General features: G+C 43.8%; 2 protein-coding genes across 9 annotated transcripts in view; one reads left to right on the forward strand and one right to left on the reverse strand.

Moving 5' to 3' along the window:
- The window catches only part of CYP39A1 (cytochrome P450 family 39 subfamily A member 1), a 23558-nt gene extending 6384 nt beyond the window's left edge, over positions 1-17174 (reverse strand). Inside the window, exons 1-11 of one of the 6 annotated variants that reach the window (XM_086875627.1) lie at positions 16857-17174; positions 16145-16255; positions 10860-10937; positions 9287-9422; positions 8339-8513; positions 6628-6777; positions 5666-5759; positions 4091-4189; positions 2117-2207; positions 969-1102; positions 49-144 (exon numbers count right to left, since the gene is read on the reverse strand). In XM_086875627.1, the coding sequence (XP_086731753.1) occupies positions 49-144; positions 969-1102; positions 2117-2207; positions 4091-4189; positions 5666-5759; positions 6628-6777; positions 8339-8513; positions 9287-9422; positions 10860-10937; positions 16145-16255; positions 16857-16874 (1182 nt within the window). In that variant the 5' untranslated portion in view covers positions 16875-17174. Of the gene's footprint in view, positions 1-48; positions 145-968; positions 1103-2116; positions 2208-4090; positions 4190-5665; positions 5760-6627; positions 6778-8338; positions 8514-9286; positions 9423-10859; positions 10938-16144; positions 16390-16856 lie in introns of those variants that run through there. The other 5 variants (XM_086875628.1, XM_086875629.1, XM_086875630.1 and 2 more) reach the window with 5 other exon arrangements.
- The window catches only part of SLC25A27 (solute carrier family 25 member 27), a 12732-nt gene continuing 2551 nt past the window's right edge, over positions 16419-26599 (forward strand). For 2 of the 3 annotated variants that reach the window (XR_002863576.2, XM_023924275.2), the window contains exons 1-6: positions 20319-21134; positions 22593-22784; positions 23581-23665; positions 24285-24407; positions 25157-25269; positions 25931-26015. Coding sequence is in view for 2 of the 3 variants with exons in the window: in XM_023924275.2 (XP_023780043.2) it covers positions 21032-21134; positions 22593-22784; positions 23581-23665; positions 24285-24407; positions 25157-25269; positions 25931-26015 (701 nt within the window). In the remaining variant the exon portion in view is untranslated. Of the gene's footprint in view, positions 16846-20318; positions 21135-22592; positions 22785-23580; positions 23666-24284; positions 24408-25156; positions 25270-25930; positions 26016-26599 lie in introns of those variants that run through there. The other variant, XM_086875637.1, reaches the window with a different exon arrangement.

Here is a 26599-nt window from a genome sequence, read left to right on the forward strand (position 1 = left end):
AAAGGGAGAAAAGACAGCAAAATATGCACACTAAGAGAGACAACTTACAGGTTTGAATGTTTCTGGGTCAGGAAAATATTTTGGATTCCGGTGCAACCAATATGGTGACAACATCAGCATGTCACCTGCAGGAATGGTGAAATTCTGAAAAAGAGAAAAATCTCTAAGAAAAGAGCTAAAAATCTCACAAAATAGTCCCTCCTTGGTACTTCCATCAGTGGAAGATCCTAAGAAAATACAAGTGAAGGTGATAAAGCCATGGTGGCCATATTACATGTTCAAAATTTCTTCTTGCTGTTGCTATTTTTTTCCATAAAACCTAAACAGTGGAGAAGGTGGAAAGATTATTTGTGCTCTGATTTGGTTTTTTTTAGGTATCAAAAAATCAGAAGCATTACTTCTGTCTTTCCTGCTTCTTCATTTACCATGTGAGCTGTTTTCTTTTTTCTAAAAAATCTGTTAAACATTTCCTTCAATGCAAAGAAATGCAAAGAAAGCCTTCTATAACAATAGATATTAGTTATTTTATGAGTAATCTTAAATAATCATGAGCACTGACTCCTTAAGAGTGCGGGGTTTCCCCCAAACATTTCTTTGCCAGATTCCTGGATGCTGACACCTCCTTTCTGAATGGTAGTGAAGAGGACAAAAAGGAGTCTTATCAGCTACTAAAATGTGGTTCCTTCTACTATATTTATTGTGTCTGATTCCTTTTATATGCCATCAGTATCTGTAGTTCAATTCAATTCAATCTTAATTCAAAACTGAAGGCAAGACTGTGGGCTGGAGAATCCAAACCACTCATAAATTAATGATGATAAATAAATCTATTAAAAACAATATATATGGGAGGCTGGGGAATATCTCTACCACTGTAATTTTACCCAGATTTATCAGAAGGACCCTTTCCAGACAAATCACACAGCATCCTTTGGGGGGGGGAAAAAAACCTCACAACCAAACCTCACCTTAATTCTAATTGGGTTTATGACTTTCTTGGTGATTGCACCTGGAGACCTCAACCGTATGGCTTCCAAAGTGCACCATTTAATGAAAGGGATCTTCTTCAGGGCCTCCTCAGAGACTTCCAGTTTATCTTTACCTGTTATGGCATGAGAAAGAAGACCCCATGTAAAAATTAGATTTCATACTTGTTTTGATACAGGCTGTCATGTCTTGCTTTAGGACTGTGGGTGAAATATTTCAAGACTTCAAGGCATTATTTACTTCCAAAAATTGTCTCTATATTTCTAAGTAAATAAATGGACCCAAATCAGTAAATTTTAAGAAAAGCCACTGAACATAATTCAATAACTCTAAGGTTGGTGCAGATATGGTGCTAGACAGAAGGAGCCAAAGTCACATTGGAAGTTAAAAGTCTTCAGTTCTTCTGTGCTTTCATAGGACACTGCATGGAAATCTCAGGAATTGTAGGCACCAAGATAAGAAGCCATGGCTGAGCTCTTGGGCCTTGTTAGCATTAGCAAATGAAACAAGGCCAAGAGAAAGGCTGCATGAATTTTCTTTATTGGTTAGTTACTGACATGTTTCCTGATACAGTTTTGACCCATGTCAACAAAGAGTCTTCTGTGAAAGTTTAACACTTTTCCAAGGGACTGCATATGGGAACAACTGCTCCCAATAGGTGACTGCTTTTTGAGAGAAAGAGGTTACTCATGTGGGGTGAACCAAGCTGGAAAAATTTGCCTCTGATGACAGAAAAGAGAACAGTTCCTGGCCTGTTTTTTCCATGAATAGCTGTAACTCTGGTGAACAGCAAACCATGAAAAGCACCTGAACTGAAAGACCTCATCTTACCCTATAGTATGTGCCTGGAAAAAGCACAAGACTGAGAAACACAAATCTAAGTTTAAATGATAGGAATGAAGAAACAAACACATAATGTTCTTTTCCCAGCTTCGTTCTGCTAACATCAGAGGTGTTCTGCTTAAAAATACATCTTGAGCATGTACTGAGTAAAGACCTGAGAGCTCAACTCTCTGCTATCAGTAGCACCCTTAGCAGGAACACTCATTGTTCCCAGCCACTGACCAAGCTGGGCCAACACAGGATAAATCACTTCCAGCTTCCAGAAGGACAAAATCAGATTTATTACCTGCTTTGCCAAAAACAGAAGCCAGGTCTTCCATGACTTTCTTGTAAATGGAAGGATTCGAGAGTATGAAAGCAAGGGTCCAAAATGCAACCTAAACAGAAATGGAAATCCTTGAATTTAGGGACATGGAACAGAATGACAGTATCTTTGTATCAAATCACAGAGGCAGGTGAAAACATCTGCACTTTTTTTGTATTTTCCTGTCGTAGTTGAGCTGCCCAGGGAGCTGTGCTTCCTGGGTAAATCCATATCTAAGGGCTCAGCTCCTAGGAGATTATGTCTAGTCATCTGCTGTGTACTTATGATTAGTGAACATTATATAGCTTTGGCCTTGAGCTTTGAAACACAGAATCCTTTATTTTCAAATAAGGTGTTAAATGAAATAATAAATCATCGTGAATGATTAGTTTTAGCTGAAGGAATGAAAAAAAAAATAAATTCATACTAGCATTTACAAAAATGCAGTTAAATAATTTTCAGGGCATTGTCATAGTGAGTCACACTAAAATGGGCAGGAAAAGTTTTAATTAACAGCAAAACAAGGAGTAGTATATCCCCTTTAGAAATAATTTGCTAACTGATTATGCAATGAAGTTGAAAATCAAGAAATTTAGGAAAGGAGAAAATCCTCTTAAGTAGGATGAAACCAGAAGGACTGGCAGCAATGCCAGGAGTCTCTCTCCTCTTGCTGAGCTAGCAGGAGGTGCAGCCTGCACACAGATCTCGTCGTGGGCCATCTGTGCTGGTGAAGGATGAAACTCTGACTGTCATTTCCCAAACAGACTGACATGGATGCAGCCCTCCTTCTGCAAAGCAAATCTTGTAGCTTAGCTTTCCTGTACAGTGCTTGGACACTGTGGCTTCACACCGTGGCCTAAGAAGGGATAACTGAATTGTTTCAGATAAAAGGGTTTAAAGTGCTTGTAAAAAATTCCCTTGGAAGGTGAAAGGACTTTTCTTTCGTCATTCCATTCCCCAGAACAGTGGTTGTGACTATTCTGAGAAACAGAAAAATATCTGTATGTCTATTTACAGCTGAATATTACAGAAGTAAGTGTTGTGGAAGGAATGTCAGTTATCCTGATAACAGACAGCAGGCTATGCCTCCCACTTAATGCCAACACGTGAATCCACAGAAACCTCACCGAAATGGATGCATTTCCCTTAGGCTAAACTGCAGCAATATCCAATCTCCAAAAAACATAGATATATCCGTTAGGGGGACATATAAAAATAACTCACTATCATGTTTTTCTAAATCACATCTGTAATGGACATAACTGTGCTGGAAAGAGCTTAGTAGTCATGGTAAATAAAGGATGTTTTTGCTGCTATGGATTTTTCATCTGAGAAATTTCTATAAATGTCTTTGGTCAGCCTAAGCTGTGTTAGATATATTGGGTTTGTTAGCATACTTATATCAGTATCATTAATCCAGCAAATCCTTTTCTAACACAGAAAACTTAACAGCTCTACAATCAAACTATTGCTTTTCTTCCACTGGCGTTTATACAGCAGATCTCCCAAAAATGAAAAAAAAAAAAAAAAAAAAAATCACTCTAGGGTTTACACACAAAAGAAGTTACTCTATTATTATGCTTTTGATATTCTTTACAATTGGTAACACCGGGGTATCTGAAATAGTCTTTTCTATAATACAGCCACAGTGCTTCAAAACAGAGTTAAATGCTCTTCACAGCTTAAGACTGTGATCTTAATAGCTGTGAGGCTTATGTTCCTGAAATGTTATGACAGGGGACAACATAATTTAGTAAAAATACATGAAGAGCTTTTCTTGTCATTGCTTCTGTGACACTGCAGCCTGGGTATATTTGGAGTGATGCATGTGGGCGTGATAATCCCTTCTTTGGAATCCATTGAGTGTGTGTGACCTCTGCTTCAAAGCCTTTCCTTCCCAAATCCAGGCTTTGGAACAGGAGAGAGAGAAGGTGTTTCTGTAGCTGATGTACTTACAGGCACAGCATTTGCTTGGGCAGCCCAGAGCATCAGGAGACCATAATTGGGAGCTAGATGTTTTCCCTGTAAATTATCCAGGAGATGTTGTAGAAGTGTCTGTTGGAATAAAAGAAAATATTCTATTTCCAAGAATATATTAAAATGTAGTTAGTGGCAGGGCTTACTAGAACTCAAGGACTAGTTTCTCAAAGAGAAGTAATGTTAGTTATGGCTTTTCTGGAAGGCGCATTGTAGAAGTGACAGCTATTAAGAGAAAGTGAGACTCACACAGGCAGAGGTCCAGGAAAACTCAGTGCACCACATGAATCCCTCCTGAATACTTTCACTGCTCTTTATTTCCTTAAAGTTTTAGAGGACTGGTTTTCCTCACTCCCCATTGTTGCTTGTGTGTGGAAAACAGGGAAAAAAAAATCTCTATTCTAATCCCCGTTCTACACCTCTGTTTTAAAGAACCTGAAAATGGGAATGAGCCAGTTGAATGAATGGAAATGAAGAAAATGTTCTTTCTGTTCATGCCAAAAAAGTGCTTGCTATAAAGAGATGGTCTGACATATCAGCAAACTCCCTAGTTTCAGGCAGTTCGTTGGTGACCTAAGCAGTGACTTCAATGGGCTGATATTATTTGAAACTATAGCAACTGTGTAATGCTCTAGGATCAGCTTTTGTTTATAATATTTCCTTAAATGCAGGGCAACCATGCACTTGAGGCAAAGCTTCCTGCCTACTTTTCAGAGGAGGAAAAGGTTGACCTTGAATAAAAAATGGCTGATTTTTTTCCAAATTCCCATCCAATCTAAGATGCCCAAGTTTGTGCTTTCTACTTGCTGCACCTTCTTACCTCCCACCAGCTCCTCTCCAGCCTTCTCTTTCTTTCTGCTAATCTGGTTTATTTTATTCAAGAAATTATGGTATGTAAAGCTTTTGAAGTCTAAATAAAACCTGTTTTGTTTAATGGTCTGTTCTACAACCATTTGGTAGATCAAAATTCCCAGGCCAGTCTGCTGTCACGTTTGTCAGCCCTATCAGCAGAATTCCTGCCAGAGCCAAGGAGAATAACCAGGGGAACAATTTATCTCAGCTTTGACACAATCAGTATTTAGGGTACTTGGCTCCCAATCCAGTAATCTGCTATTTTCTACCAGTCTGGCTGTTGAAGGATCTGCTCAATCTACACCAGGCTTTATAAATAGCACAAGTAGGGTTTGGAAGTTTCACAGCACGGTGCCCTCAGATAAACAACTGAAGGGTCTTTCTCTCACTTCTTTCAACTGCTCACTGCAGTGTGATACTGCAGACTGGGGATGGGTCATAGCTCTGAACCCTTGCCTGAAAATTCTCAAGGGGAAGATGTTAATTCTCAGAATTGCTTGAAATAAACTAAATGGAGGAACAGGAGTCAAAGTTATGGGTCTGTCCTACTGCAGGTGACAGCAATACTGGAACATTTGGGTATAGCTATAAAAGCTGGCATATTTGACTTATTTCTTCCAGTACTAAAGTAATTCCTGCCCTCCATCACTTCAGTCAGAATATACGACAAAGTCATCTTATTTCTTAGCCTCGGATGTTTACCTTGGAGGCAGTCTCTGAAGGGTTGGTCCTTTCAGCATCCAACACTACTTTCTCAAATAATTTTAGAAGCCATTTTTTGGATTTAGACCAGTTCCTGTAAAGAAAAGCAACAAACAAGAAGCACTGAACTGAGGCAGCACAAACCAACATTTCCTTTTCCATGAGAAGCACTCCTTGGGTTGCTTTACAAAAGCCCCTGGGCAGCAGTCAGCTGGTGAACAGCCAAGTGTCAGTCTGACTGACAGAAGTGATGACTGGCATGAGGAACAGCACATCCAAGGCCTTCACCTTGGCCAGACCTCCTCTTGCAGCCAGGACGTGGGACTGCAATATGCCTACATTTTCATACCTTCCAATGACAGGTTTTCATTGTTGATTTGGACAGGTTGCTTAGGCCAATTTTTTAAGAATGATCCTCTTGAAGAAAATCAAGGCCACATTTTTAGAGTACCCTCAATTCTTTCTGAAGGCATTTTGAGGTGCTAAAGTGCAATGATGGTCCTGAGACCACCGACAGTGTCTGGAAGAACCTCCTCAGGGTTTGGATGTCTCTACCCAAGGTCAATTCTGTGACAGTGCAGCCATGCAACCTGGGACTAGTATTGGGAAAACAGCTGTGGTGTGGAAAAGAGCAGAGAGACACCTCATTGGAGGCCCCCTGAGCTTGGGACTAACATTCAGGCTCAGGCCTTTGCCCTTCACCCTATTCTGCTGCTCCCTGACAGTTCCAAGCTGGGCTCTGCTCACCTAAGCCAGGTTGTTTCTGCTTTATACCAGGAAAATACACAAGATAAGGTCAGAACTTTTTTGAAGCATTTAGCTAAAAGCCTACTTCACCTGAGGGCACACCATCAATATGAACTGGGCATCATCATCCAGGGGAAATGTCTCCCATGGCTGATACTGCAACAAGATAAATGTCTGTAGTGGGTACACCACAATCATCATCTCTGCCCCTTTACCTCAGGAAGCACTCGGGCATCTGAGAAGCATATTCAAAGTCCTCATCATACTTCTGAAAATGCTCTTCAAACTCCTTGATTTCACTCGGACTGGTTGGGCAGATGCCCTTCCCAAACAGGGTGTTCACCACCGCTGGATACATGACATACCTGCAAGGACAAGATTCCCAAGACTTAGGGGCCACAGAGAAGCTGTTGCAGGAGTTTTAGACCAGGACGCAGGCTGGACTGCCAGCCCTGGAAGCTGTGGGACTGAAGGGTCACACCAGTATGGAAGAGTTGGCACATGGCTCACACCTCACCCACACACTTATTTCAGATTTTAAACAGAGGCAGGAGATACAGAGACCTCAGTCTGGTCTTCTTCACATGGCTGAACTTCACGAGTTAGGGTTTGGTCTCATGAGTAAGAGCAGAAAGGCTCTGGCCTCTGAGGTCCCCTTCTCCCCATTAATCACCCCTCTCATGTCAGCTTGACCCACATGAACCTTCTGGGCATTGTACAGACCCCTCTGGACCAAACATCCTGAAACATCCTTCCTCTGGCTGCAGCTTTCCTGGGCAGATAACACCTTTTTGGTTCCTTTTCATCTCACTCTTTCACGCTTGCTCCTCTGCTATCCTGCAAACTCCTTCCTAAGACCCTTCTCCTGTACTCAAGAAACTCTTGTGCAGCCTTTGCTGTGTCCCAGATGCTGCCAAGTGAGTATTTCAGAGAATAGCACTCCTTTTTCTGATTTTCTGTAATTAGGAAGAGGGGGCCATCTGGTGGCTGTATGGATTTCATTTTGAGGCAGCTAAATAACAATTATTCACAATGTTGCATTCCAATACTTTATTTAGCAAAGCAGAGCTGACCTACCAGATTTCAAAGCCCCTCTCCCCCACATTTTTCCCCAGTTAATCCAAATTGCAATATCTGCAGTGAGAGGTGATGAGATTTAATTGCAGTAACAGCTGTATCTTACTGCATTATACAGAAAAAGGCAGCAGAAGACAGCCTGAATGTGTTAGAAACAGGTCCAAACCAAAGGCAATAGCTGTCCCCATCCCTGGGAGTCTTCAAGGTCAAGTTCGATGGGGCTCTGAGTAGCCTGCTCTAGTGGAAGGTGTCCCTGACCATGGCAGGGGATGGAATAACAGAATCTTTAAGGTTCCTTACAACCCAATCCATTCTGTGATTCCACTGAATATTCATCTTTTAGTACCGATGGACTGACAAGATATAGGTGCTGTCCCAGATAATCAGGAAAAAGGAGTTAAAAGCTTTGTTGCTGTCACATAAAACAATTTTTTTTTTTTATGTGAAGTTCTGGAAGCCAAGTCAGTGGCAGAGGGCCTTAGTTAAGCTTCAATCTAAGCTTGGCTCAAACATGAAAAGTTTGAACCTGCAGAAGATTAAGCATTTTGTCTGTTCCGAAGTTCTTGATAAATATGTGAAGCTTTTATCTCATCTTTTGGGAAACAGGGTTTGTTGGAACATTTGGTGTTTCCTTTTTTCTTCCAAACAGGCAATTCAGATGCCTCTCCTAACTGGGAGAAACACCTTTACATGAAACCCTGTCCACTCTGTGAGCCACCTGCAGCCATGAAGCTGTGATGAGCATCCTGACAAAACTTTTGTAAGACTGGGCTCCAGCTGCTTTACAAAAACAATTCTCTCCCACATGGGACACCCCTGAGTTCGAGCTGTGCAGCAAAACTCCCTTACCTCACCAGGTCATTGAGGTCACCTGTGCCCTCCGTGCCCAGGTGAGCCATGTGCTCATGGAGCTCCTTACACAAAGTGCCCGAGAACATGTGCAGATTAGAGGGACTCATTTTCCCCTTCATCATGCTGTAGAGGTTACCATGGTTCTGATAAAATGCTTCTGCAGGAACAGAGACTAAAAACAAAATGAAACAGAAATGTTTTGGAAAGTAGACTTTTCACTGAAAGATAGAGTGAACATTTTTACACATAACTTTTGACTTTAATTTAAATGCCTTAACCCTCATTTTCCCGAAGTAAAATTCCCTGGAAGCTGCCTTGTAACCATGTGAAGATTTCGGTAATGGCTCTGTTCTCCCAATCTGTAACATCTTGCTTCATGAAGCTTCAGTGCCAGAACCAACAATCCAGAGACTTCCCCCCAGTGGGATGTACAGAGATGTGCAGGTGCACCATAAAACTGAATGAAGTTAAAAATAATTTATCCCAAGAAAAAATGTTTGTGTCTCCATGCTATAGCAGTACATCCTCATAAAGATGTCATCCTTTTCTAATGACTGCTCTACTACTGTGTAGCAACTAATTATTGCTGCAAGCTGATTTTCCAGTGAAGTGATAGAATTACCTACGACTGCTCTTAACAGGGTACATGCAGGTGGGGTGTCCAGTCACAGCAGAGGACCTGACCTCAAACTGGAGTTGCTGGATGGTAAAAGTAATAATAGTCCCTGGATCAGAAACTTCTGATTCCTTGACACTGAATCCAAATCCCTCGGCCAGTTTACGTTACTGGGTCATCATGGAGAAATTGAATTTCACCATTTCATAGCATGGTCATGAATTAAAATAAGCATTTAAGGCATGATCAAAAAAACCAACAGGTTGGGATTTAATGTTCCTGAGTAACTAGATTTGGTTTCCTTTAACAAAGAGACAGGTCTCAGTTACCGGCATTCTCGACAGCTTGTTGTACCGCCTGCTCAAAATTTAAGTCTTCAGATTTAAAAAATGCTTCAGCTCCTTCCTCCTCAGTCACAAAAGTGAACCGTTTTCCCAGAGCAAATATTGTGAACACAGGTCCATGCTGGAACAAAGAAAGATTTCCAGTCAGTACACTGTTACATTTTGCAAGAGCCCCATCATGACTTCAGTGCTGCTGAGAGCTCAGCAGGGAGGACCTGACCATTCCTGCTCTCTGCACACCTTGGCTCAGAACTGCACAAAGGTGAACATGAAGCAGACCAAAATTTGCAGACTTATGACCACAAGGGAATTGCAGAGTAGAAGAGATTCCTTCTCTTAATTAACACTTTATATTTGAATTACATTGCAGTTTAAACAATATGTGGACTTGGAGAACCCAAGGGATGGATTACCTACTGCATCCCTTGGCTGCCACAGCAAGGTACCAATACTGTAAAAATCCTACTATTTCAGTCTACACTGTTTTTAGCAAAAACTCCACCCTCCTGTATATATTTTAATATTTCAGCTTCCCTTCCCTTCCCTGTCCTGTCCTGTCTCCTAACACCAATGATTTCTTTCTTGTAGAGACTAATATCAAAATAGCTAACAAGCTTTGAGCAGAATACATTGACTGACATTCAGGAAAGCTTTTTGATGCTATACATCATTCTTTCATCTTCCCTTAATCTAATATCCTAAAGCCCTCTTGAAACTTTCAGCAACAGGCATTCAATTCTGAGTTCCTACATTGATAAAATTATTCCTGATATTTGTAAATACTCTAAACTAGAAAGCAAATGTGCAATATCTACTGACTGTCAGATACAGGCATAAAAAGATCATTCTACCTTCCTCACATTGTTTATGCCATTGATTTTAACCATTTATTTTGCTGTCGGTGTCTGTAGTATAAACCCTGCTTCATCAAAAGCTCTTTGAAGCCAAGGAAAAGATTCCTCCTGGCATCAGCTGAATTTTGATTCTGTCCTTCAACTGCAAATTATTAAAGAAGGAATGACAGTTCAAATTCTCTGGGTGATAATAAATAAAATATTGTTTTAATAACAAGTGTTCAAGGCCAGGTTGGATGAGGCTTTGAGCACCCATCCACTGGAATTTGTCCCTGCCCATGGTGAGAGGTGGAACAAGATGAGCTTTAAGATCCCTTCCAACACAGACCAATCTGTGATTCTATGACTCTGTAATAGCTAAATTTCTAAAATAGCTTTTTTGATGTCCATGTCCTCATCCTCAGTCTGGATAAAAATTAGCGAATTTGTACTGTGCTTGTTTTTAAATTAGATTTTTTATATTTTAAATTAACATTAAAATGTACTTAAACTAATTTTAAAATAAAATTAAATTTGAACTAATAGAAGCCTGCAATAACACTTAATTATTCAATTAAGGTCGCACTCAATTAAAGATTGGAGCACTTTATTTTAGGTAATTACATGTGAGCAAGATGTCTGAGCTTCCATAATAGACAACAGAAATCAATTCTGTGCAGTCAGGGGATCCTAAAAGCCAATTCACCAGACCATCTCCTGCACACCTGTTTCTGGAGGGAGCTGAACTGCCCTTGGACTCCACTGACAGCACTGATTATGTGTCCTGTGACCATCTTGGTAACCTGCAAACACCCACACAAACAATCTGCCTTTATATCTCATCCAACTTCCTGCAACCTACTTAGAATCATTAAAATTAGACCAATATTTATCAAAACTGAAATAAGAAAGTTCCATAGATGGCCTTCTCCAGAATAAGTCAGCCTCACAGAGTAACACTGTGACGGCAGATATTCAAACACAGATCTTACAGAAATATAGAAATCAGAACATTGTGTCCAAATAAATATGACATTTGGTAAATGCAAGGCAAAATTAAACTACTAAAAAAGGTTTGAGAATCAAGCTAATAAAGGCAATCTGCCTCCCCAACAACAAAGCCTTTTCAGAGGATGCCAGATGCAGGAAGTCTCCCAGTGTGTTGCTGAGCCTGAGAAATATTCAAGGTGTAGGAAACTGAGTGGGGAAGGAATCTGAGGTAGGATTGCATCAGTGTTAGACAAGTCCCACCTTGGAGCCTTTCACTGAGAGTGATGGACTGAGACCTTGTTTCAAAGGGAGTATTGAACAGAATAGACTGAAACAAGTTCTGGGTAAAACAGTGATAAATATTTCAATTCAGAACTCTTGGGGAATTAAAATAAGAAGTTACAGAACTCCCTACTATGATCTGTTAAATCATCTTCAGCAACAGGAGGATGGACAGGCAAACGTGGTGCCAGAAGGACCTGGAAAGACTCAAAGAGTCATTTTAATACTCAAAAAATTACAGTAAGAGTTATTAAAGATTGGGATTAGTAGTGGATAAATACACTGTACTGAAAAAGAGCCCAGTACAGCTTTTAGGGGGACATAAGGTTGTGTGGTGTTAAAATTCATTCCTTGGAAGAAGAACTAAAAGTTTACTCATGATATGGAATCATTTGAGAGTCTAAACAATAAGACCTAGAAATATCACAGAAGAAGGCTTAGAATAATGACACTCTGAATTGACTCCAAAATTTATTATGCAAGTGCTAATAAATGGCTTTAAACTGAAAGCAAGTAGGTTTGCATTGGATATTAGGGAGAAATCCTCTACTATAAGGGTGGTGAGGCCCTGGCACAGGCTGCCCAGAGAAGTTGTGGATGCCCCATCCCTGGAATTGTTCAAGAGCAGGTTGGATGGGGCTCTGAGCAACCTGGGATAGTGGAAGGTGTCCCTGTTGTGGCAGAGAGGTTGGAATGAGATGAGCTTTACGGCTCCTTCCAACCCAAACCATTCTATGATAATTAATCTGGAGCTCTTATCTTGCTGGGAAAGGAGAGGAAAAAGGACAACAAACATCTAAACCCATCCTGTACCTGCATCTTCAATTGTGCTTCTGCCCATTCCATCTCTGCAGGATATTCTGAGCTTGTCAAAGGGATGCACAACGTGCATGAATATTTCAATAAAAGGAGATTAGGTGGACTTAGATCCCATGAAAAGGGGAAAAAATAGTAATTATTCTCAGTTTCTCATAATGTAAAAACTAATGGGCTTGAGATTAGGAGTTAGATGGTTTAAACCAGAGAGAATACTTTATTCATATGGGTCATAAGTAAATTATGGATTCACTGCTGTGCATTGCTGTGAAGCCAAACTTAGACACAGGGTAACAAAATAGATTTAGTCAAATCATCTGGATGCAAATTCCAGCCTAGCAAACCCCTAAACCAGGAGCTGTGAAGAAAAAGCAGGAGGCTGCTTTCTCTGACCTAGGTGTGCCCTTTACACCCTGTTACTGTGCTCTCCTAATGGCTGCTGTCCCAGACAGACACCTGAATAACCAGACTGTTAATCTGTCAAAATATGTCATTACATCAACATTAAACTGCAATAAAATCACCTCTTGGAACGAGCTGTGGGGCAGTTCTGCCCTTGTCTTATGGGAAGGTACCAACAGAGTGCAGGCTCTGCTGCCAGCACTGCACCCAGGTTACTGCCCTGAAACAGCTTTTAAGGAAAATTCACAAGAGAAAGATATAGAAAGCAAAATAAAAATCCTTTTAGGATTTACTGCTTTCACTCATGAAAGCTAATTTTTTTTCCAAAGACTGGGAAACACTTCAGTGCCACAGTGACAGGCAGATTCAAGCCTAAGGAAAGCAACACTCCAGAGAAATAAAACCCTCAGAAGGACATTCTCCAAAATCCCACAGGAAATCAGGGAAATAGTCATATTCCCCAGGGGCACTGAAGCAACCACGCTCAGCTGAGACAGCTGCATTGCACCAAGAGCCCTGCTGGGAGCACTGGGTGGGTTTCCTCTCCCTTGGGTGCACAAACACAGGGCCAATGCCGTGTCCCCTCTCTAGCTCAGGGACTGCAGCATTTTGCTCTTCTACATCTGGGGTCGGTCACAGACCTTCAGTGACTCAGCTGTGGACACTGACTATGGAAATGTCCACCAAAAGCCTTCTCCAGCCTGCTCCCCTCCAGGAGTGCAACCCAGTGAGGCATCCCTCACCCAGCCACACAGAAAGGCCAAGAGTCCTGGGACACAGCACCTTGTCCCAAATCAACACTCTCTCTGAGAAGGAGCTATAGGTCCCACAGGTCCCTACAACAGTGCAGAACAATCTCCTGGGTTTAACTGAACTTCTCCTGTTTGCTTAATGAGCAAACTGACAAGAAGAATTTGAAATTCCTTACTAACTCTTACCACGTTCGCCAGGTGAAGTGGGGAGCCACATCCTTTGAACCCCTCAGTAAGCAGCTCACCCTCTGTTTTATGTTGCATGGTGGCTGTGGTTATTCCCCCTGCCCACTCCAGACTGCTGCAAAACTGCTCTCCCCAGGCAGCTTCAGGAGGAAGAGGTGGTATCTTTTATTAGACGAGAGATTAAATATTTTATTAGAGCAGGGGAACTTTCTTTTCTTAGTCCCAGTGATGACACAAGGGGGAAAGGAGGCAATTCTTCCAGCCCACGTGTTCTTCTGTGGGAGGAAAATAGAAGCAGCAAACTCCAAGCAAAGGGCAGGTTGGAAGCAGTGGAACTTTACTGTGTTACCCAGAACTTGAGAGAAAAACCAGGGAAGGCTTGACACAAAAGGAATTAAGGAAAAGAGGAATTAAGAAAGAAAGGAATTAAGAAAAAGATGAGGGTCACTTTGACAGTCTGAAGGATAAATCCAGGGGAGGAATTTTCTCATTGCAAGAGTCTCCCCTGAAGATAATGACCTTGCAGAGATGAAGAGCTTTCACACTGCCTAAAGCCTCTTTCTGCAACACCTTTTACGAGGGCAGCTTGCTCATACTAAGGACACGTAACCCTGTTCTGGCAGCACCAAGGAGCCTGGAATTATTGCAGACATATTTTGCAAGCCCTGTAGTGCCTGTTAATGACCCCTCTGGCAGCAGGAGTGTTTGTTTGGCTGTACTCTGCAACAGTGCCTACTCTTTTAAAAGGGAGAAGGCAGGAAAAGACTTATTTTTCCCGGCCTCAGCACAGCGTGCCAGTGTGGGAGGTGGGAAGGGAGGGAGACTTTCAGTGCCTGAGGAGGGTTTAAGGAGAGGAAGGGGACAACAAACAAGTGCCTTCCTCAAAGACAGGGAGACTGTCAGGTGATGGTGCTGCAGGCAGGTGGCCAGCCTGGGAGGGATGGATGGAGACATCCCCCTTGGCCCAGGGAGACCACAGGGACAGGTCACAAGGAGCTGCTGGATTTAAAGGAAAGGTCCTACCAGCAAACACACATTAAAAGGAGAGATGTAAGAAAACTAACTTCCTTCCTCCTTTCCTTTCCTTTCCTTTCCTTTCCTTTCCTTTCCTTTCCTTTCCTTTCCTTTCCTTTCCTTTCCTTTCCTTTCCTTCCCTTCCCTTCCCTTCCCTTCCCTTCCCTTCCCTTCCCTTCCCTTCCCTTCCCTTCCCTTCCCTTCCCTTCCCTTCCCTTCCCTTCCCTTCCCTTCCCTTCCCTTCCCTTCCCTTCCCTTCCCTTCCTTCCCTTCCTCCCTTCTCTCCCTTCCTCCCTTCCTCCCTTCCTTCCCTCCCTTCCCTCCCTTCCCTCCCTTCCTTCTCTTCCTTCCTTCCCTTCCTTCCTTCTCTTCCTTCCTTCTCTTCCTTCTCTTCTTTGAGTTTTCACCCATTGAAAATGTTTCTTGTTCTAGTTTCTGTCACAAAAACACCCAGAAGTTTATAAAGTCCTTCAGGTGCTTCTGGTGTGTGCAAATGTGTCAGCAGCTGCCACAGCATCAACCTGGGGCCTAGAGGATCTCCAGGCAAATGAACACCAAAATTAATTAACCCAGAGTCAATGAGTGTGCATTCGCACAGATGAAAGCTACAGGAAAGACACAGCAATGTAAAATTAAACCTGGCCTGTCAAACACAGAGAAGAGCCAAGAAACTCCAAATCATACCTCTGAGCTTTACCCCATTATTAACCCAAGGTGCTTTAATAGAAGATTGACAACTCTTGTTGTTCTCAAAGATCAGACTTAATCCTCTGCTTCAACACCATGAGTTTGTAACAATACATAAAGAAATACAAATATGAAATCTAGAAGTTCAAAATGCGAAAGCAAATTTATTGATGTGTTGTTTTGTTTTCAAATTTCAGGATGTTACAGTGGTTTCATTTTTAGCTAGTCTTTGCAAGCAGTGGGTTGTGTGATCCTCCAGCATGGAACACTTAAGGCTGACTACACTGTAGTAGCAGGTGACATAATCCCTGAATTAAAGTGGGAAACTGGAATTTATGTCAGTTATTATTAAATATCTAGAAATTAAGAATTTGATCTCTTTCTATCTGAAAGACACAGAAAAAGAAATTCATGTCCAGGAGGTAAATCCTTACCTCCATGTTTAGTTAAGATTTTTTAGGATGGAAAACTTTTGTTTGCCACGCACCTCTGTGTGTTGCTTGAATGCTGAGGGGCAGCAGCTGGTGCTCAAAAATCCCACCTAACTTTAGGCACACAAATAAGTAGTTTCTGGTCCCAGCACTTGGCATAGAGCTTTCCACAATATCTGAAAGCAAGCTTAACACACGGCCAGGCTGCAAAAGCAAAACGGCAGAGGTCCAAGCAGGATGATCACAGCACACAGACCGATCCTGGATCAGATCACAGCTCACCAAGGCTGGCGGTGCTAAGCCGATTCTCCACCATTTAAATGTTCCTGACGTTATAAAACGTGACAGAAAAGGGCAAACCTGAAGGCAGAAGTTTCTGGTTGCCTTTGCCCTTGCAGGCAGCCCCCCTGAGCACGCACCCACGAGCAGGCAGGCCGGCACACGCATTACCTTGTTTCTGGCTTGCTCTATAAACTCCAGAGGAGCTTTCCCGAACTGAAACGCGGCTCCAAACCAAGGGATCCAGCTCCTGATGCAAGGAGGGGAGCTCGGGTTTCTCAGCTGAAACAAAAGAGCCTTGACAATGAGGAGTCCCAGGAGAGCTGCCAAGAGCAGAGCGAGCTCCATGTTGCCTGCTCGCCGCCGGTGCCAGCCCCGGCCGCTGCTCCGCCCGCCCGGGCCCGGCCCAGGCCCCGGCCCCGGCCCCGGCCCCGGCCCCGGCCCCGGCCCAGGCCCCGGCCCCGGCCCCGGCCGCGCTCCGAGCTCCTGGGGCAGCTCCGGAGCGGCCCTGCCCGCCGGGCCCTGAGCAGCGCCGGGAACAAACCCCTGCTCTGGAAAAGGCAGAGCCAGCTCTGCTCTCTTCTGGGATGAGGACCAACTCTGCCGCTTGCAAACCGTAGATGTTGCTGTGGCAAATCCTTGGACTTTGCAGCGGTCGCTGGAAGGCCGCCCGGGCAGCCAGGGACACGGCCAGGGACAGTGGCAAAGCGGTGCAGAGCCTTCTTCAATTTAAAAAAAAATACAGGGGTTTTTTTCAGTATTGAGATCACAAAACAGACAGCCTGTGATTTGCAGACATTCAGCTTTCAGCAAGTCAGATAGATGACAAGAAACTTCTGCAGGCATCAGCTGGAGCAGAAGCCTTAAGAAAGGTATCTCTCACCTGTCTGAGACACCTCATTAAAGGCTAGATGCATGTCCAGTGTCTGAGGAGCAGAGAAACACTTCTGAGGTTGAACTGACAGCTCAAAACCTGCTGGTGACCTCTGTTATATCAGTGCCATATCAGAATACAAGGTTTCAGAGAGGTCAGATTAGTTTCTTTGCATGTGTGAAAGTGGCACATCAAAATTATTAGAGAATACATTAAGTATAAAAATCCCCTAGGAAGTGCTGTCAGAATCTACCCACACACACCCTCAGCAGGTCTGAAGAGAACACAAAACCAGGAGGAGTGGCTGCCAGACCAGATGAGTGTGCTGCCACTCGGGGGTACCTCAGCAGGCTGGAAAAGGGGCAGACAGGGACTTATCCCAAAACCAGAGAATAATGGCTTGGAAGGGACCTCGAGGATCCCCTGGTCCCGCTTTTCCTACAGAAAAAAAAAAAGGGACTTCATGATGTTCAGCAAAGGGAAATGCCAAGTTCTGTCCCTGGGCGGGAGCAACACCCTGCACCAGTACAGGCTGAGGGGGTGGACAGGAACTTTGCAGATCTGAGGTCCTGGTGGACACCACGTTGAACACGAGTCAGAGATGGACCTTTGCACTTTGCTTCACCTTCCTGGTAAAATTTAAAGGTTTAATAAAAGGCAAGAGGAGACAAAAATAAAGCAAAGTTTAATGTCTGGGTGCTTAGCATTCTGCCAAGAGCACACCTGCTATTTCTGAGACACCCTTTATATATCTTTTCTATTGCATCAGCCTGTTGCATATTCAGTAACAATTACACATATTTAAACTTTTCTCCAAATAGTTTACATGCTCTAAGAACTGTTTAGCATGACTCCTCCTCAGGACCACCTTTTTAGAGCATGCATGCTCCTTGGCTGTGGTTTTAGTCCATTCTTATTATCATCTCCAGTTTGGGTTTTGGTCCATACTTTCCTCAGACGGTAGGTGCTGATGGTTGACACATCAGTAGCAGGGGTCTTCATCATTTGTATGTTGGTTGTTATCTCAACCAAGCAGGCAGTTCAAGCATAGCAATCAGCTATTCCACTACTATGCCTAAGTTTAGTTAATAGAAATAAAAAAACTATAGGAGAATTACTTTAATACTATATATATAACATACATTTCAATATTTTGCGAAAAGCCAATATTATAATATGTATTTATAACACACTCAAGAGCACCCTGGGCTGCACTGGGGAAAGTGCTGCCAGCAGACTGAGGGAGGTGATCCCTCTCTGCCAAGAGTGAAGTGCCAAAAAGGGGCTGGAGCATCTGTCATTTGAGGAGAGGCTGAAGCAGATGGAACAGCTCAGTCTGGAGAAGGCTCAAGGGGATCTTCTCAGTGTGTATGAACACCTGAGGGGAGGGTGCAACGAGGATGGAGCCAGGCTCTTCTCAGGGTGCCCAGTTAAAGGGCAAGAGGCAGTGGGAATAAACAGATACAGATACAAATACAGTTTAACTCCCTTCCTATACAGGAATGGGTGCACAAACAGGAACCTTTGTGCCTGTGCAGACAGGCAGTACAGCAAAAGTAGCACAGCAGAAATACACCTGATAGTAGGAGGTTAAGAGCTGTGAAAACCAGGTGTGTTTCTTCATTAAACAGTCATTCTGAAATACCTTGGGATGTTACATGTTGGTCGTAGGTGCAGAAGAACAAGCTCACATACGTCAACTGTGACAAACAGGGTGTTGATCTCCATTTTGCAAACTGTCTGGAATAAACAGATAAATCACTGTTAACTGTGGTATTTCTACACTTCTGTGTTTAGCTGTCACAGCTCCTTACATGTTTATTTCCTGGTTTTCTTTTATCCATTAAATTATATATCTTGCTGTTAAGGGGTAAAGTGATAAAGGAGCTAAAGACCTTGTAATATTGAAGAAAATGCATATTTTCATTATATGCATGGTATATTTTCATTAACTGACTGAGTAGTGAGTTTAAAGTGATCTATATATACAGGTAAGACAAGCCCTCAAGCCTCTGTGAAGACATTCATTAAAGGCTTTTCTGTTTGCTTTGGCCTTTTTTTGTTAGTTTTATTTAGGCTGTACTTTTAGGGCATGATTTGGTGAAGGACATGAGATGCAAGGCACTATTGTGAGGACACAACCAGTACGATGGGGAAAAAGTCAAGCTTTCCTCAGGCTGTGCAGTGGTTAATGTGAACACACACAGAAGCACAGGTCAGGGCACTGGGCAGTCTGGCTGCCTCTCTCCAGCAGCACACAGCTGTCCCAGACCCTGCTGCCGTGCTTCCACCCCGTCTCAAGTCCACACTCCCTGCATATGCAGCCTTTGGTCAGACTGGCTTGGGACAGAAACCAGAAAACTCCATTTTCACTGAGAACCGAAATAAATTAACAGGAAGAGTCCTCTCTGCTGGTGCTGTCTGTCTCAGGATTCAGGGATCTAAAAACTCCAGGTGTTTGGTGGATCTCCATGAGTTCTGGCCCTTCTCCACACTTCACAGAGTTGTCCACACAAGCATCCACCTCTAGTCAGGCTCATTTCAAAGGTCCTGTGGGAGGAGAATATTCCTCTTCACAGCCATTCCCCAATCCTCTGGTTTTTAAAATAATCTATTTCTTCAGGCTAAAAATGACCATGGAGAACTGCTCCTTCCATAGGATGCTGCAATGCTATGAGGTTTACTTTAAGGTGGCATCTATTTGTTGTTTTCCACTCCCTAAAGCATGGTCATAGAGAAAACAGAATGAGACTATACCCAGAGGTGTACAGCTAAAGGATGACTGTGAAACCCTCATCCTGGGAGGGGACTAAACAAGATTTTGGGCAGCCTGATGTAACTCCAAAGCTCTCCCTGCTGTGGCAGAGGACTGTAGGAAGACTGCAGGTGAACTCTAGAGGTCCTTTCTACCCCACACTACAAGTTGATGATACCCAGGCTGACAGAGTGTGGCACAAGCTGACCCAAGCCCACAGAACAGCTGTGGAGGGAGGCACAAAGTGCCACAGCAAATTGTGTGAAGTGGTCATAAACAGGCTCTGAACCACTCATACCTTCCATGCAGCCAGGCACATTTGCATTCCATTTCAATATGCCCTCTCTCCATTTTTAACCATGGCTTTATCAGAAGGTTGTTTTATCCCTGCATGAATGTTAATGAATTTTAACCCCAAGAAGGATCCAATTTAATACCAATTACTGATGACCAATGAGACAGATTCATCCAACTTCAACTGAATCTTTCACCTGCAATGCTCCCTTAATTTGTCTGAATTATTTTGACAGGGACCACACACCAACACTTTAGGCAGTCAGACAGAGATGTGGGGAGGTGTTCTGGGATAAATTTCTGTGACCAAAAAAATCCTGAAATCAGCTTGAGGATTACTGAATAATGGCTAATGATTAACTGAGGGATTCAGTTGAGCCATAATGATAAATGAAAAACTTCCCTTGGACAGTGCATACCTCTTTTTTTTTTTCTTTTTTTTCTTTTTTTTTTAATGATGAGAATCGAACTAGATCTACAATAATTTTAGAGAAATTAGGACTGGCACATAACAGGACTTCAGCATTCAGCCAGGAAAAGCTTTAAACTTTTCACTTCAGGGCTCTGAGAAGTGATCAATTTCTGCCATCCCAGGCTGGCTGGGATCCTTGTTCAAACTGCAGGGCTACGTGCCTAAAGCACAGCCCCAGCTCGGCACGTAGCTGTTGCTAATGCAGCTTTTACTAAACCAGATCTGGATCAATGAATCCCTCCCGGATGCGGCTGCTTGACACGGGAACAGAGTTTGGGGCTCCCAAGCAGCGCTGCCGATGACAGCACCCTGCAAAGCAAACAGACCCCACACGTAATCTTGAGCTCTCATTAATGATTAATTGGTCTTTTCAGTGTCGGTAATGGACAAAGCCGTGCTTGTGTCTGTAGCTGCAGTGCCGGTTCCCGGCACAGAGCAGCCTTGGGGACAGACTACATTTCCCAGGAGCCTGCTGAGCGTGCCTCTCTTGTGTCACCGCAGGAGGACCTTCCAGCTCTGCAGACACGGAGGCTGCTGGAGAAACATGACCTTCAGCAGCTTTTCTCCTAAACCACCCCGAGCTGATCCGCGCTAGGGCCCGCTCTTGCTGCAGACACAGCCGGGCAGGGTGGCTGGTTAGCCTCGGTTCATGTGAGATGCTAGATGTCACCTGCAGAAGAAGAGAAGAGCTTACCTCTTCCAGAGAGATGGCCCCGAGCCAGCAAATTCGCTCTGTCAGCCTGTGCAGCGGCTGTGGCAGAACTAGGTACAACTCACCGTGGTTTTCCGAGAGGGAAGGGGGTCAAATTTACTTACGGGGGGGCAGGGTGGTTACTTACATCAGTCCCCGGCTGCCTCATTCCTCAGTGTTCTGCTCCAGCAAATCTGCATTTCACTGTGCTAGTCGTGGCTTTTCCATAATCCAAGCCTTGCAAGTGTTCTATGGCCGTGGCCGGAGGGAAGGTTTTTACGGATGAAATCTTTCCCTCGGAGACCGACGGGCTGCAGTCATTAACTCAGTGCAGTGGTGACTAATTTAAGCTTTTCACTGGCTGGGTTTCAGAAAAAGACTAAAGAGGCAGGCAGATCTGTTGTCTAAGTTATTAGCAAGGCCTTATTCCTTCAGGAATTTCCTTTTCATAGTTAATGAAAGTTAATCAAAGAGAAACAGACTCTTAAATTTCTGGTCACAGTGGAGACGCCCATAAAAATGGAGTTGGAAAACTGCTTGGTGAAACATGGAATAGAAGCCCACTGGCATCTGTGTAGCACTGCTTTGTGACCAAGTAACTTATTTTGAATATCTTCCAGCATGTTCTTTATAGCAAGTCAGTTACACTGCTATAAGGATTTTTAACTTGCCAATCCTTACTAATCTTTAAACATGAATATCAAACTTAATGCACAAATAGATTATAAACCTGCTGAGGCTTTGAGCACCTGAGTCCTGGTTTGGAAGGACCCTGGTGTGTCACAGAAGTATCGAAAGAAAGACAAGCCCTGCTCCTGGCCACAGGCTGGGAAGGTCCATTGCCAGGGACCCCTGGCCTGGCACTGAAATGAGGGGCAAAAATATGTATCTGCACTGTTTCAGGAGCATCCTGGGAAGCTGACATCAACTTGGATCTCCTTTGCTGGCCACCAGTTATTTCAGTGAGAGAAATAACAGGCTAAATGTGATTTTTGTGCCTGTATAAAGAAAGCAAACATGCTTTAGGGTGGTTTGCAGGACAGATATGTAGGTAAGTTTGTAGGGGAGCCTAAATGTGTATCTGCATTGTGATGAACTCTGTGGGGTTGTTCCTGACCGTAATATGTGCTGCCTGTGTGCTGGACAGAATTGGAGAGACCACATGATCGATTGAGAGGTATGACTGGTCTGTATTCAGGGGGAGTAACTGGAACAGGATTTTTAATTCAGGGTCCCTCAGAAGGTACACTTATTGCATAACAAATCTGCAAAACTAAATATGGGAGAAAGACTGGGCGTTTGACAGGAATGTCATTTAGTTACTTGTGCCTAGACTTTTAACAGACCTGGATGAGAATTCTCCTTTTCCCCAGGGATCTCCTGGACCGTGTTGGGTACAGCCCCTGCTCCCTGCTGGTGCCTGCCCAGCCCCTTGGCCGCTGGCCGGGAGCTGTGGTGCAGCTGTTCCCGGCACGGGAGGTCTCCTCGCAGCCTCTCTCGTATTCACGTGTGTTCCCGGCGCTTTGCCCGCAGTGACATTTCCCCTGGATCTGACGAAAACCCGGCTGCAGATGCAGGGTGAGGCTGCCGAGCGGCGCGGTGGAGCTGCGGCCGGCCGGGCGCTCCCGCACCGCGGGATGCTGCGCACGGCGCTGGCAATCGCGCAGGAGGAGGGGGTTCGCAAGCTCTGGCAGGGAGCCACGCCGGCCGTCTACCGCCACATAGGTGAGTATCTGCTCGTGATGGGACACCATGGGTCCCGCCTTCTGTGGCCAAGCCTTTTGGAGTCAGCTTGCCATATTGTACTTTAAATATATCTGTGAGGACGTTTCAGTCTAGCCTGCAATCCCACTTTGAAATATAAGAGATTCCAGATCAATAGCTTCTCTTCCTTCCCTTTCCCAGTCCCTCATGGCCTTGTTCTGGCTTCTGGGAAAAAAAAATAAATATATAGGTTCTCTGTCATCTTTGCAGGAAGGTCTCGTTCAGGAGGTCCAGGACACTCATAGTTCTCAGAACAATAGATGTCTTATACGTGAGGGAAGTGGGGGCAGATTAGAAAAAAAGATGGAAAAAAAGATGAGGCTGAAAGCACAAGGGAAAAATACAAGTTCTTAAAAGAAATGCATTAAATGTTTGGTCACAAAAAACTTTCTGTGTTTTACTTGGAAATACGGTGACAGCAACAAACCTCGAAAGCGCTTGTGGGGGTTTTGTGCTTGGCATCAGCCCAGAAGGAGGCGATGCAGTCCCATCTTCTTTGGGTGCAGGCAGAGCTGTGTTGCGTCCTGGCAGATGTGGAGCTTAGCCAGAGAGATTTTTTGATGCTAAAACGCCCTGGGTCTCCCACTGACACCAGGCAAACCCCTCATTTTCCCCATTCTGATCAGAGACATGAGAGCGGTGACCAGCTGACACAGGCAAGTGGAGAGTCACAAACCAAGGTCTTGATCACTCTCTCACGAGGCAGAGCTAAGAAATGGCAGACCCAAGAACTGTCTCCTGCTTTTGTTTTCCACAGTGTACACTGGTGTTCGGATGGTTACTTATGAACATCTCCGTGACTCCGTGCTTGGCAGAGCGGAGGGTGAAAGCTTTCCTCTCTGGTAATGTTGCACATTCGTGTATATTTATTGTTTGCTTAGGGATTGTCCTCACTGTAGGAGTCCTACAGCCAAATCTTAGCTCCAAAATGTATCTGGTTTTACAATGGAATTGATAAAATCTGCTAAAAAATATTTATCATGCCTAATGCTGCAGGAAGAGGAACCTGCAGATAACACTGAAATTTCTGATTTTAATAAAATAAATAGACCCACAAAATTAACACAACTCATGCAGCGGGAAAAAAAGAACAGTTTTATATATCATCAAACTGTTTGGAATTTCAGGTGGGCATTCAGTCCTAATACATGGAGTATCATCCCTTACTTGTGTACTTAGCCATCCTGTGTTTAAACCTTAAGAAAACAGCATCATGTAACCTTGTTTATTTTTTTCCCCCAGGTAAGTTTTAACCCTTTTTGAAAAATTACAGAAATATTACTGACTACTTTAACAACCCATAGCCACCACAATTATTACCTTCACTTTGGCTGTTAATATATGGAATAACCATTTACACTTGTTCCACCTGGGTTGTGCTGCTGAACTGTTCAGCTTGAGCACTATGACTTATGAAGATTTTCAGTGTATTCTGGAGCACAATTTTTCTCCATTTGGCAGGAAAGCTGTGGTTGGAGGCATGTCTGCGGGTGCCATTGGACAGTTTTTTGCCAGCCCAACTGATCTGGTGAAGGTGCAGATGCAGATGGAGGGAAAAAGGAAGTTGGAAGGAAAACCGTTAAGGTTGGTTCCTCTCAGAGCTGGTGTTTTTTTCCCTGTTACTGATCACTCTTTGGCCCAGGGTGTGGTTCTGTGTGTTTTCTGACACCCCTTCTCCCCAGCTGCTCTGTGCCCTTTTACAGGGAGAGCGCCCAATGGCTCTGGGCAGTGAAGAGGGGGTGGAATTCAAGACCTTGTCCTTATTCCACTTATACTCCTCTTCTTTATTCTGATGTATTGGTCCCAGGGATCACAAACCCATCCTCCGTGCTGCAGCACATCTATGCCAGCACCGTACCACGGGGTGGGAAGGGTGCTTTCTGAAGATGGAAGAAAACACGAGGGAAATGGCTTGTCCTGGATGCACAGGCACAGGGAAGGCTGGCACACAGCAGGGCTTGAGATTCTCCTGCAAATACCAGGACATGCTGCTCTTTCCATCCCAGCCTGCTGCCATCATTCGGTGTCACATACATTTGGTATTGTAACCCAGTGTGGGATCTAAGGGCTGTCTTCTATTAGGGACTGGATCACTGCTTTGCAAGGCAAACAGTATTACAGTTAATATAACAGTATCATAGTTAATATGTGCTGGTAAAATATTGTGGCATGAAAGTCAAAGACAGATCCAAAAGTGGATCTGGAGGGCCAGATCCTTGCAGGTATAAATGGTATAAATTCCTAATCTTATGTGAGGACCCGGTGCAGCGAAGTACTAGAATATGCAAAGATTTCACTGGGCTGTCTACTCACAAGTTGCATCTTGATTCCAGGTTTCGGGGCGTGCACCACGCATTTCTGAAGATCCTGTCTGAAGGAGGAGTAAGGGGACTTTGGGCTGGATGGGTACCAAATGTCCAGAGAGCTGCTCTGGTGAATATGGGAGGTAAATGGACTAACTTGGCCTGCAGCACTTAAGGCCCCACCAAAGCTTTAAGAAAAATGAGTTCAGCTGCTGCCTTTGTCTTAGTGTCTTGATTACCTTCACTGGGGGCCTGTTTGGAGCACCCTGCAGGTGATCTCTGCTTTGTGCACCTGTGTTTTGGTCCTGTGGAAATCAAATGGGTTAAAAGTAAAAGTTTTTACCTGAGTTTAAGGAAAAGTGAGCCAGGAGCTGAAGGGGTCCTATGGCCAGCAAAGCAGGGACCTCACCAGCCACAACCCAGTGCCTAAGTGAGATGAGCAGGGCAGAGCCAGCAAAGGCAGCCAGGCTTCACCAAGATCCAGATCCATGGGAAGTGTGTGGTGATGAGGCAGGTCTGAGGCCAAGCCAAGAAGCTGAACCAACCACACGGCTGGTGAGGATCACCCAGATACAGCTCAGCATCATCTGTAAGGTAAATCAGAGCAGATGGGAGCAGAAAGGAGAATGTACCCACATGTCTAAAGACAGGACTCAGTTGCCACAGCCCTCATTAAAAATTTGGGGCAGAATGCCAGCTGTGCCAAAGGCAGGAGCCGCAATGAAAATGAAATCCTGTGTCGTGAACAGCAAAGACATCAATCACTCCTGACAGTGCTGTTTTTTCTCATTATCCTCTTCACAGATCTAACCACTTATGACTCAGTGAAACACTTTTTGCTTCTGAACACAACACTTGTGGACAATAGCGTGACTCACGGTGTTAGCAGGTGCTGTATTCCCCAATTACCCCTTTTCCATTGTGGAGCATTTCCGGTCTTGCTGTCTTCATCTGCCTCTCTGTGCCAGCAGAAGACCCCATTCTTTGATTTTGATACTGCTGATGAAATGCAGCTTTAGAATTATTTCTTTCCTGAGAGAACATCACTTTAGAGAAGACACAAGAGAAAGGATGCAACCATTGCTACAAAACTGCCCTCACTACAAGTGCCTTGTTAGTGGATTTAAACACCTTCGCTCCAATCTGTGGAAGCACAGTGGTACAACTTCTGCAGAATGTCCTCTTTTACCCTCTCATGTGATGAAAAAATCTATTTATATAAAGACTATTATGAATTGCCTATTGTGGGTCCTTCATCCCTGACTCAGAACTGCACACAGAAGTGAGGGCAGCTGGCACTGGGAGGATATGTGAGCAAGAGCAGTAGTAGCAGGCATCCCAAACCTAGTTTATGTTTGAGTTATTACTTATGATTTTATATATATATTTGATTTATATTTGATATATATCTTTATTATAAAAACTGGAATCACAATGCTGAAATTTTTATGATATATCTTGGTTTCTTCCTTA

Source organism: Cyanistes caeruleus, chromosome 2 (genome assembly GCF_971803275.1).
Source record: "Cyanistes caeruleus chromosome 2, bCyaCae1.hap1.1, whole genome shotgun sequence".
Taxonomy (NCBI): Eukaryota; Metazoa; Chordata; class Aves; order Passeriformes; family Paridae; genus Cyanistes; species Cyanistes caeruleus.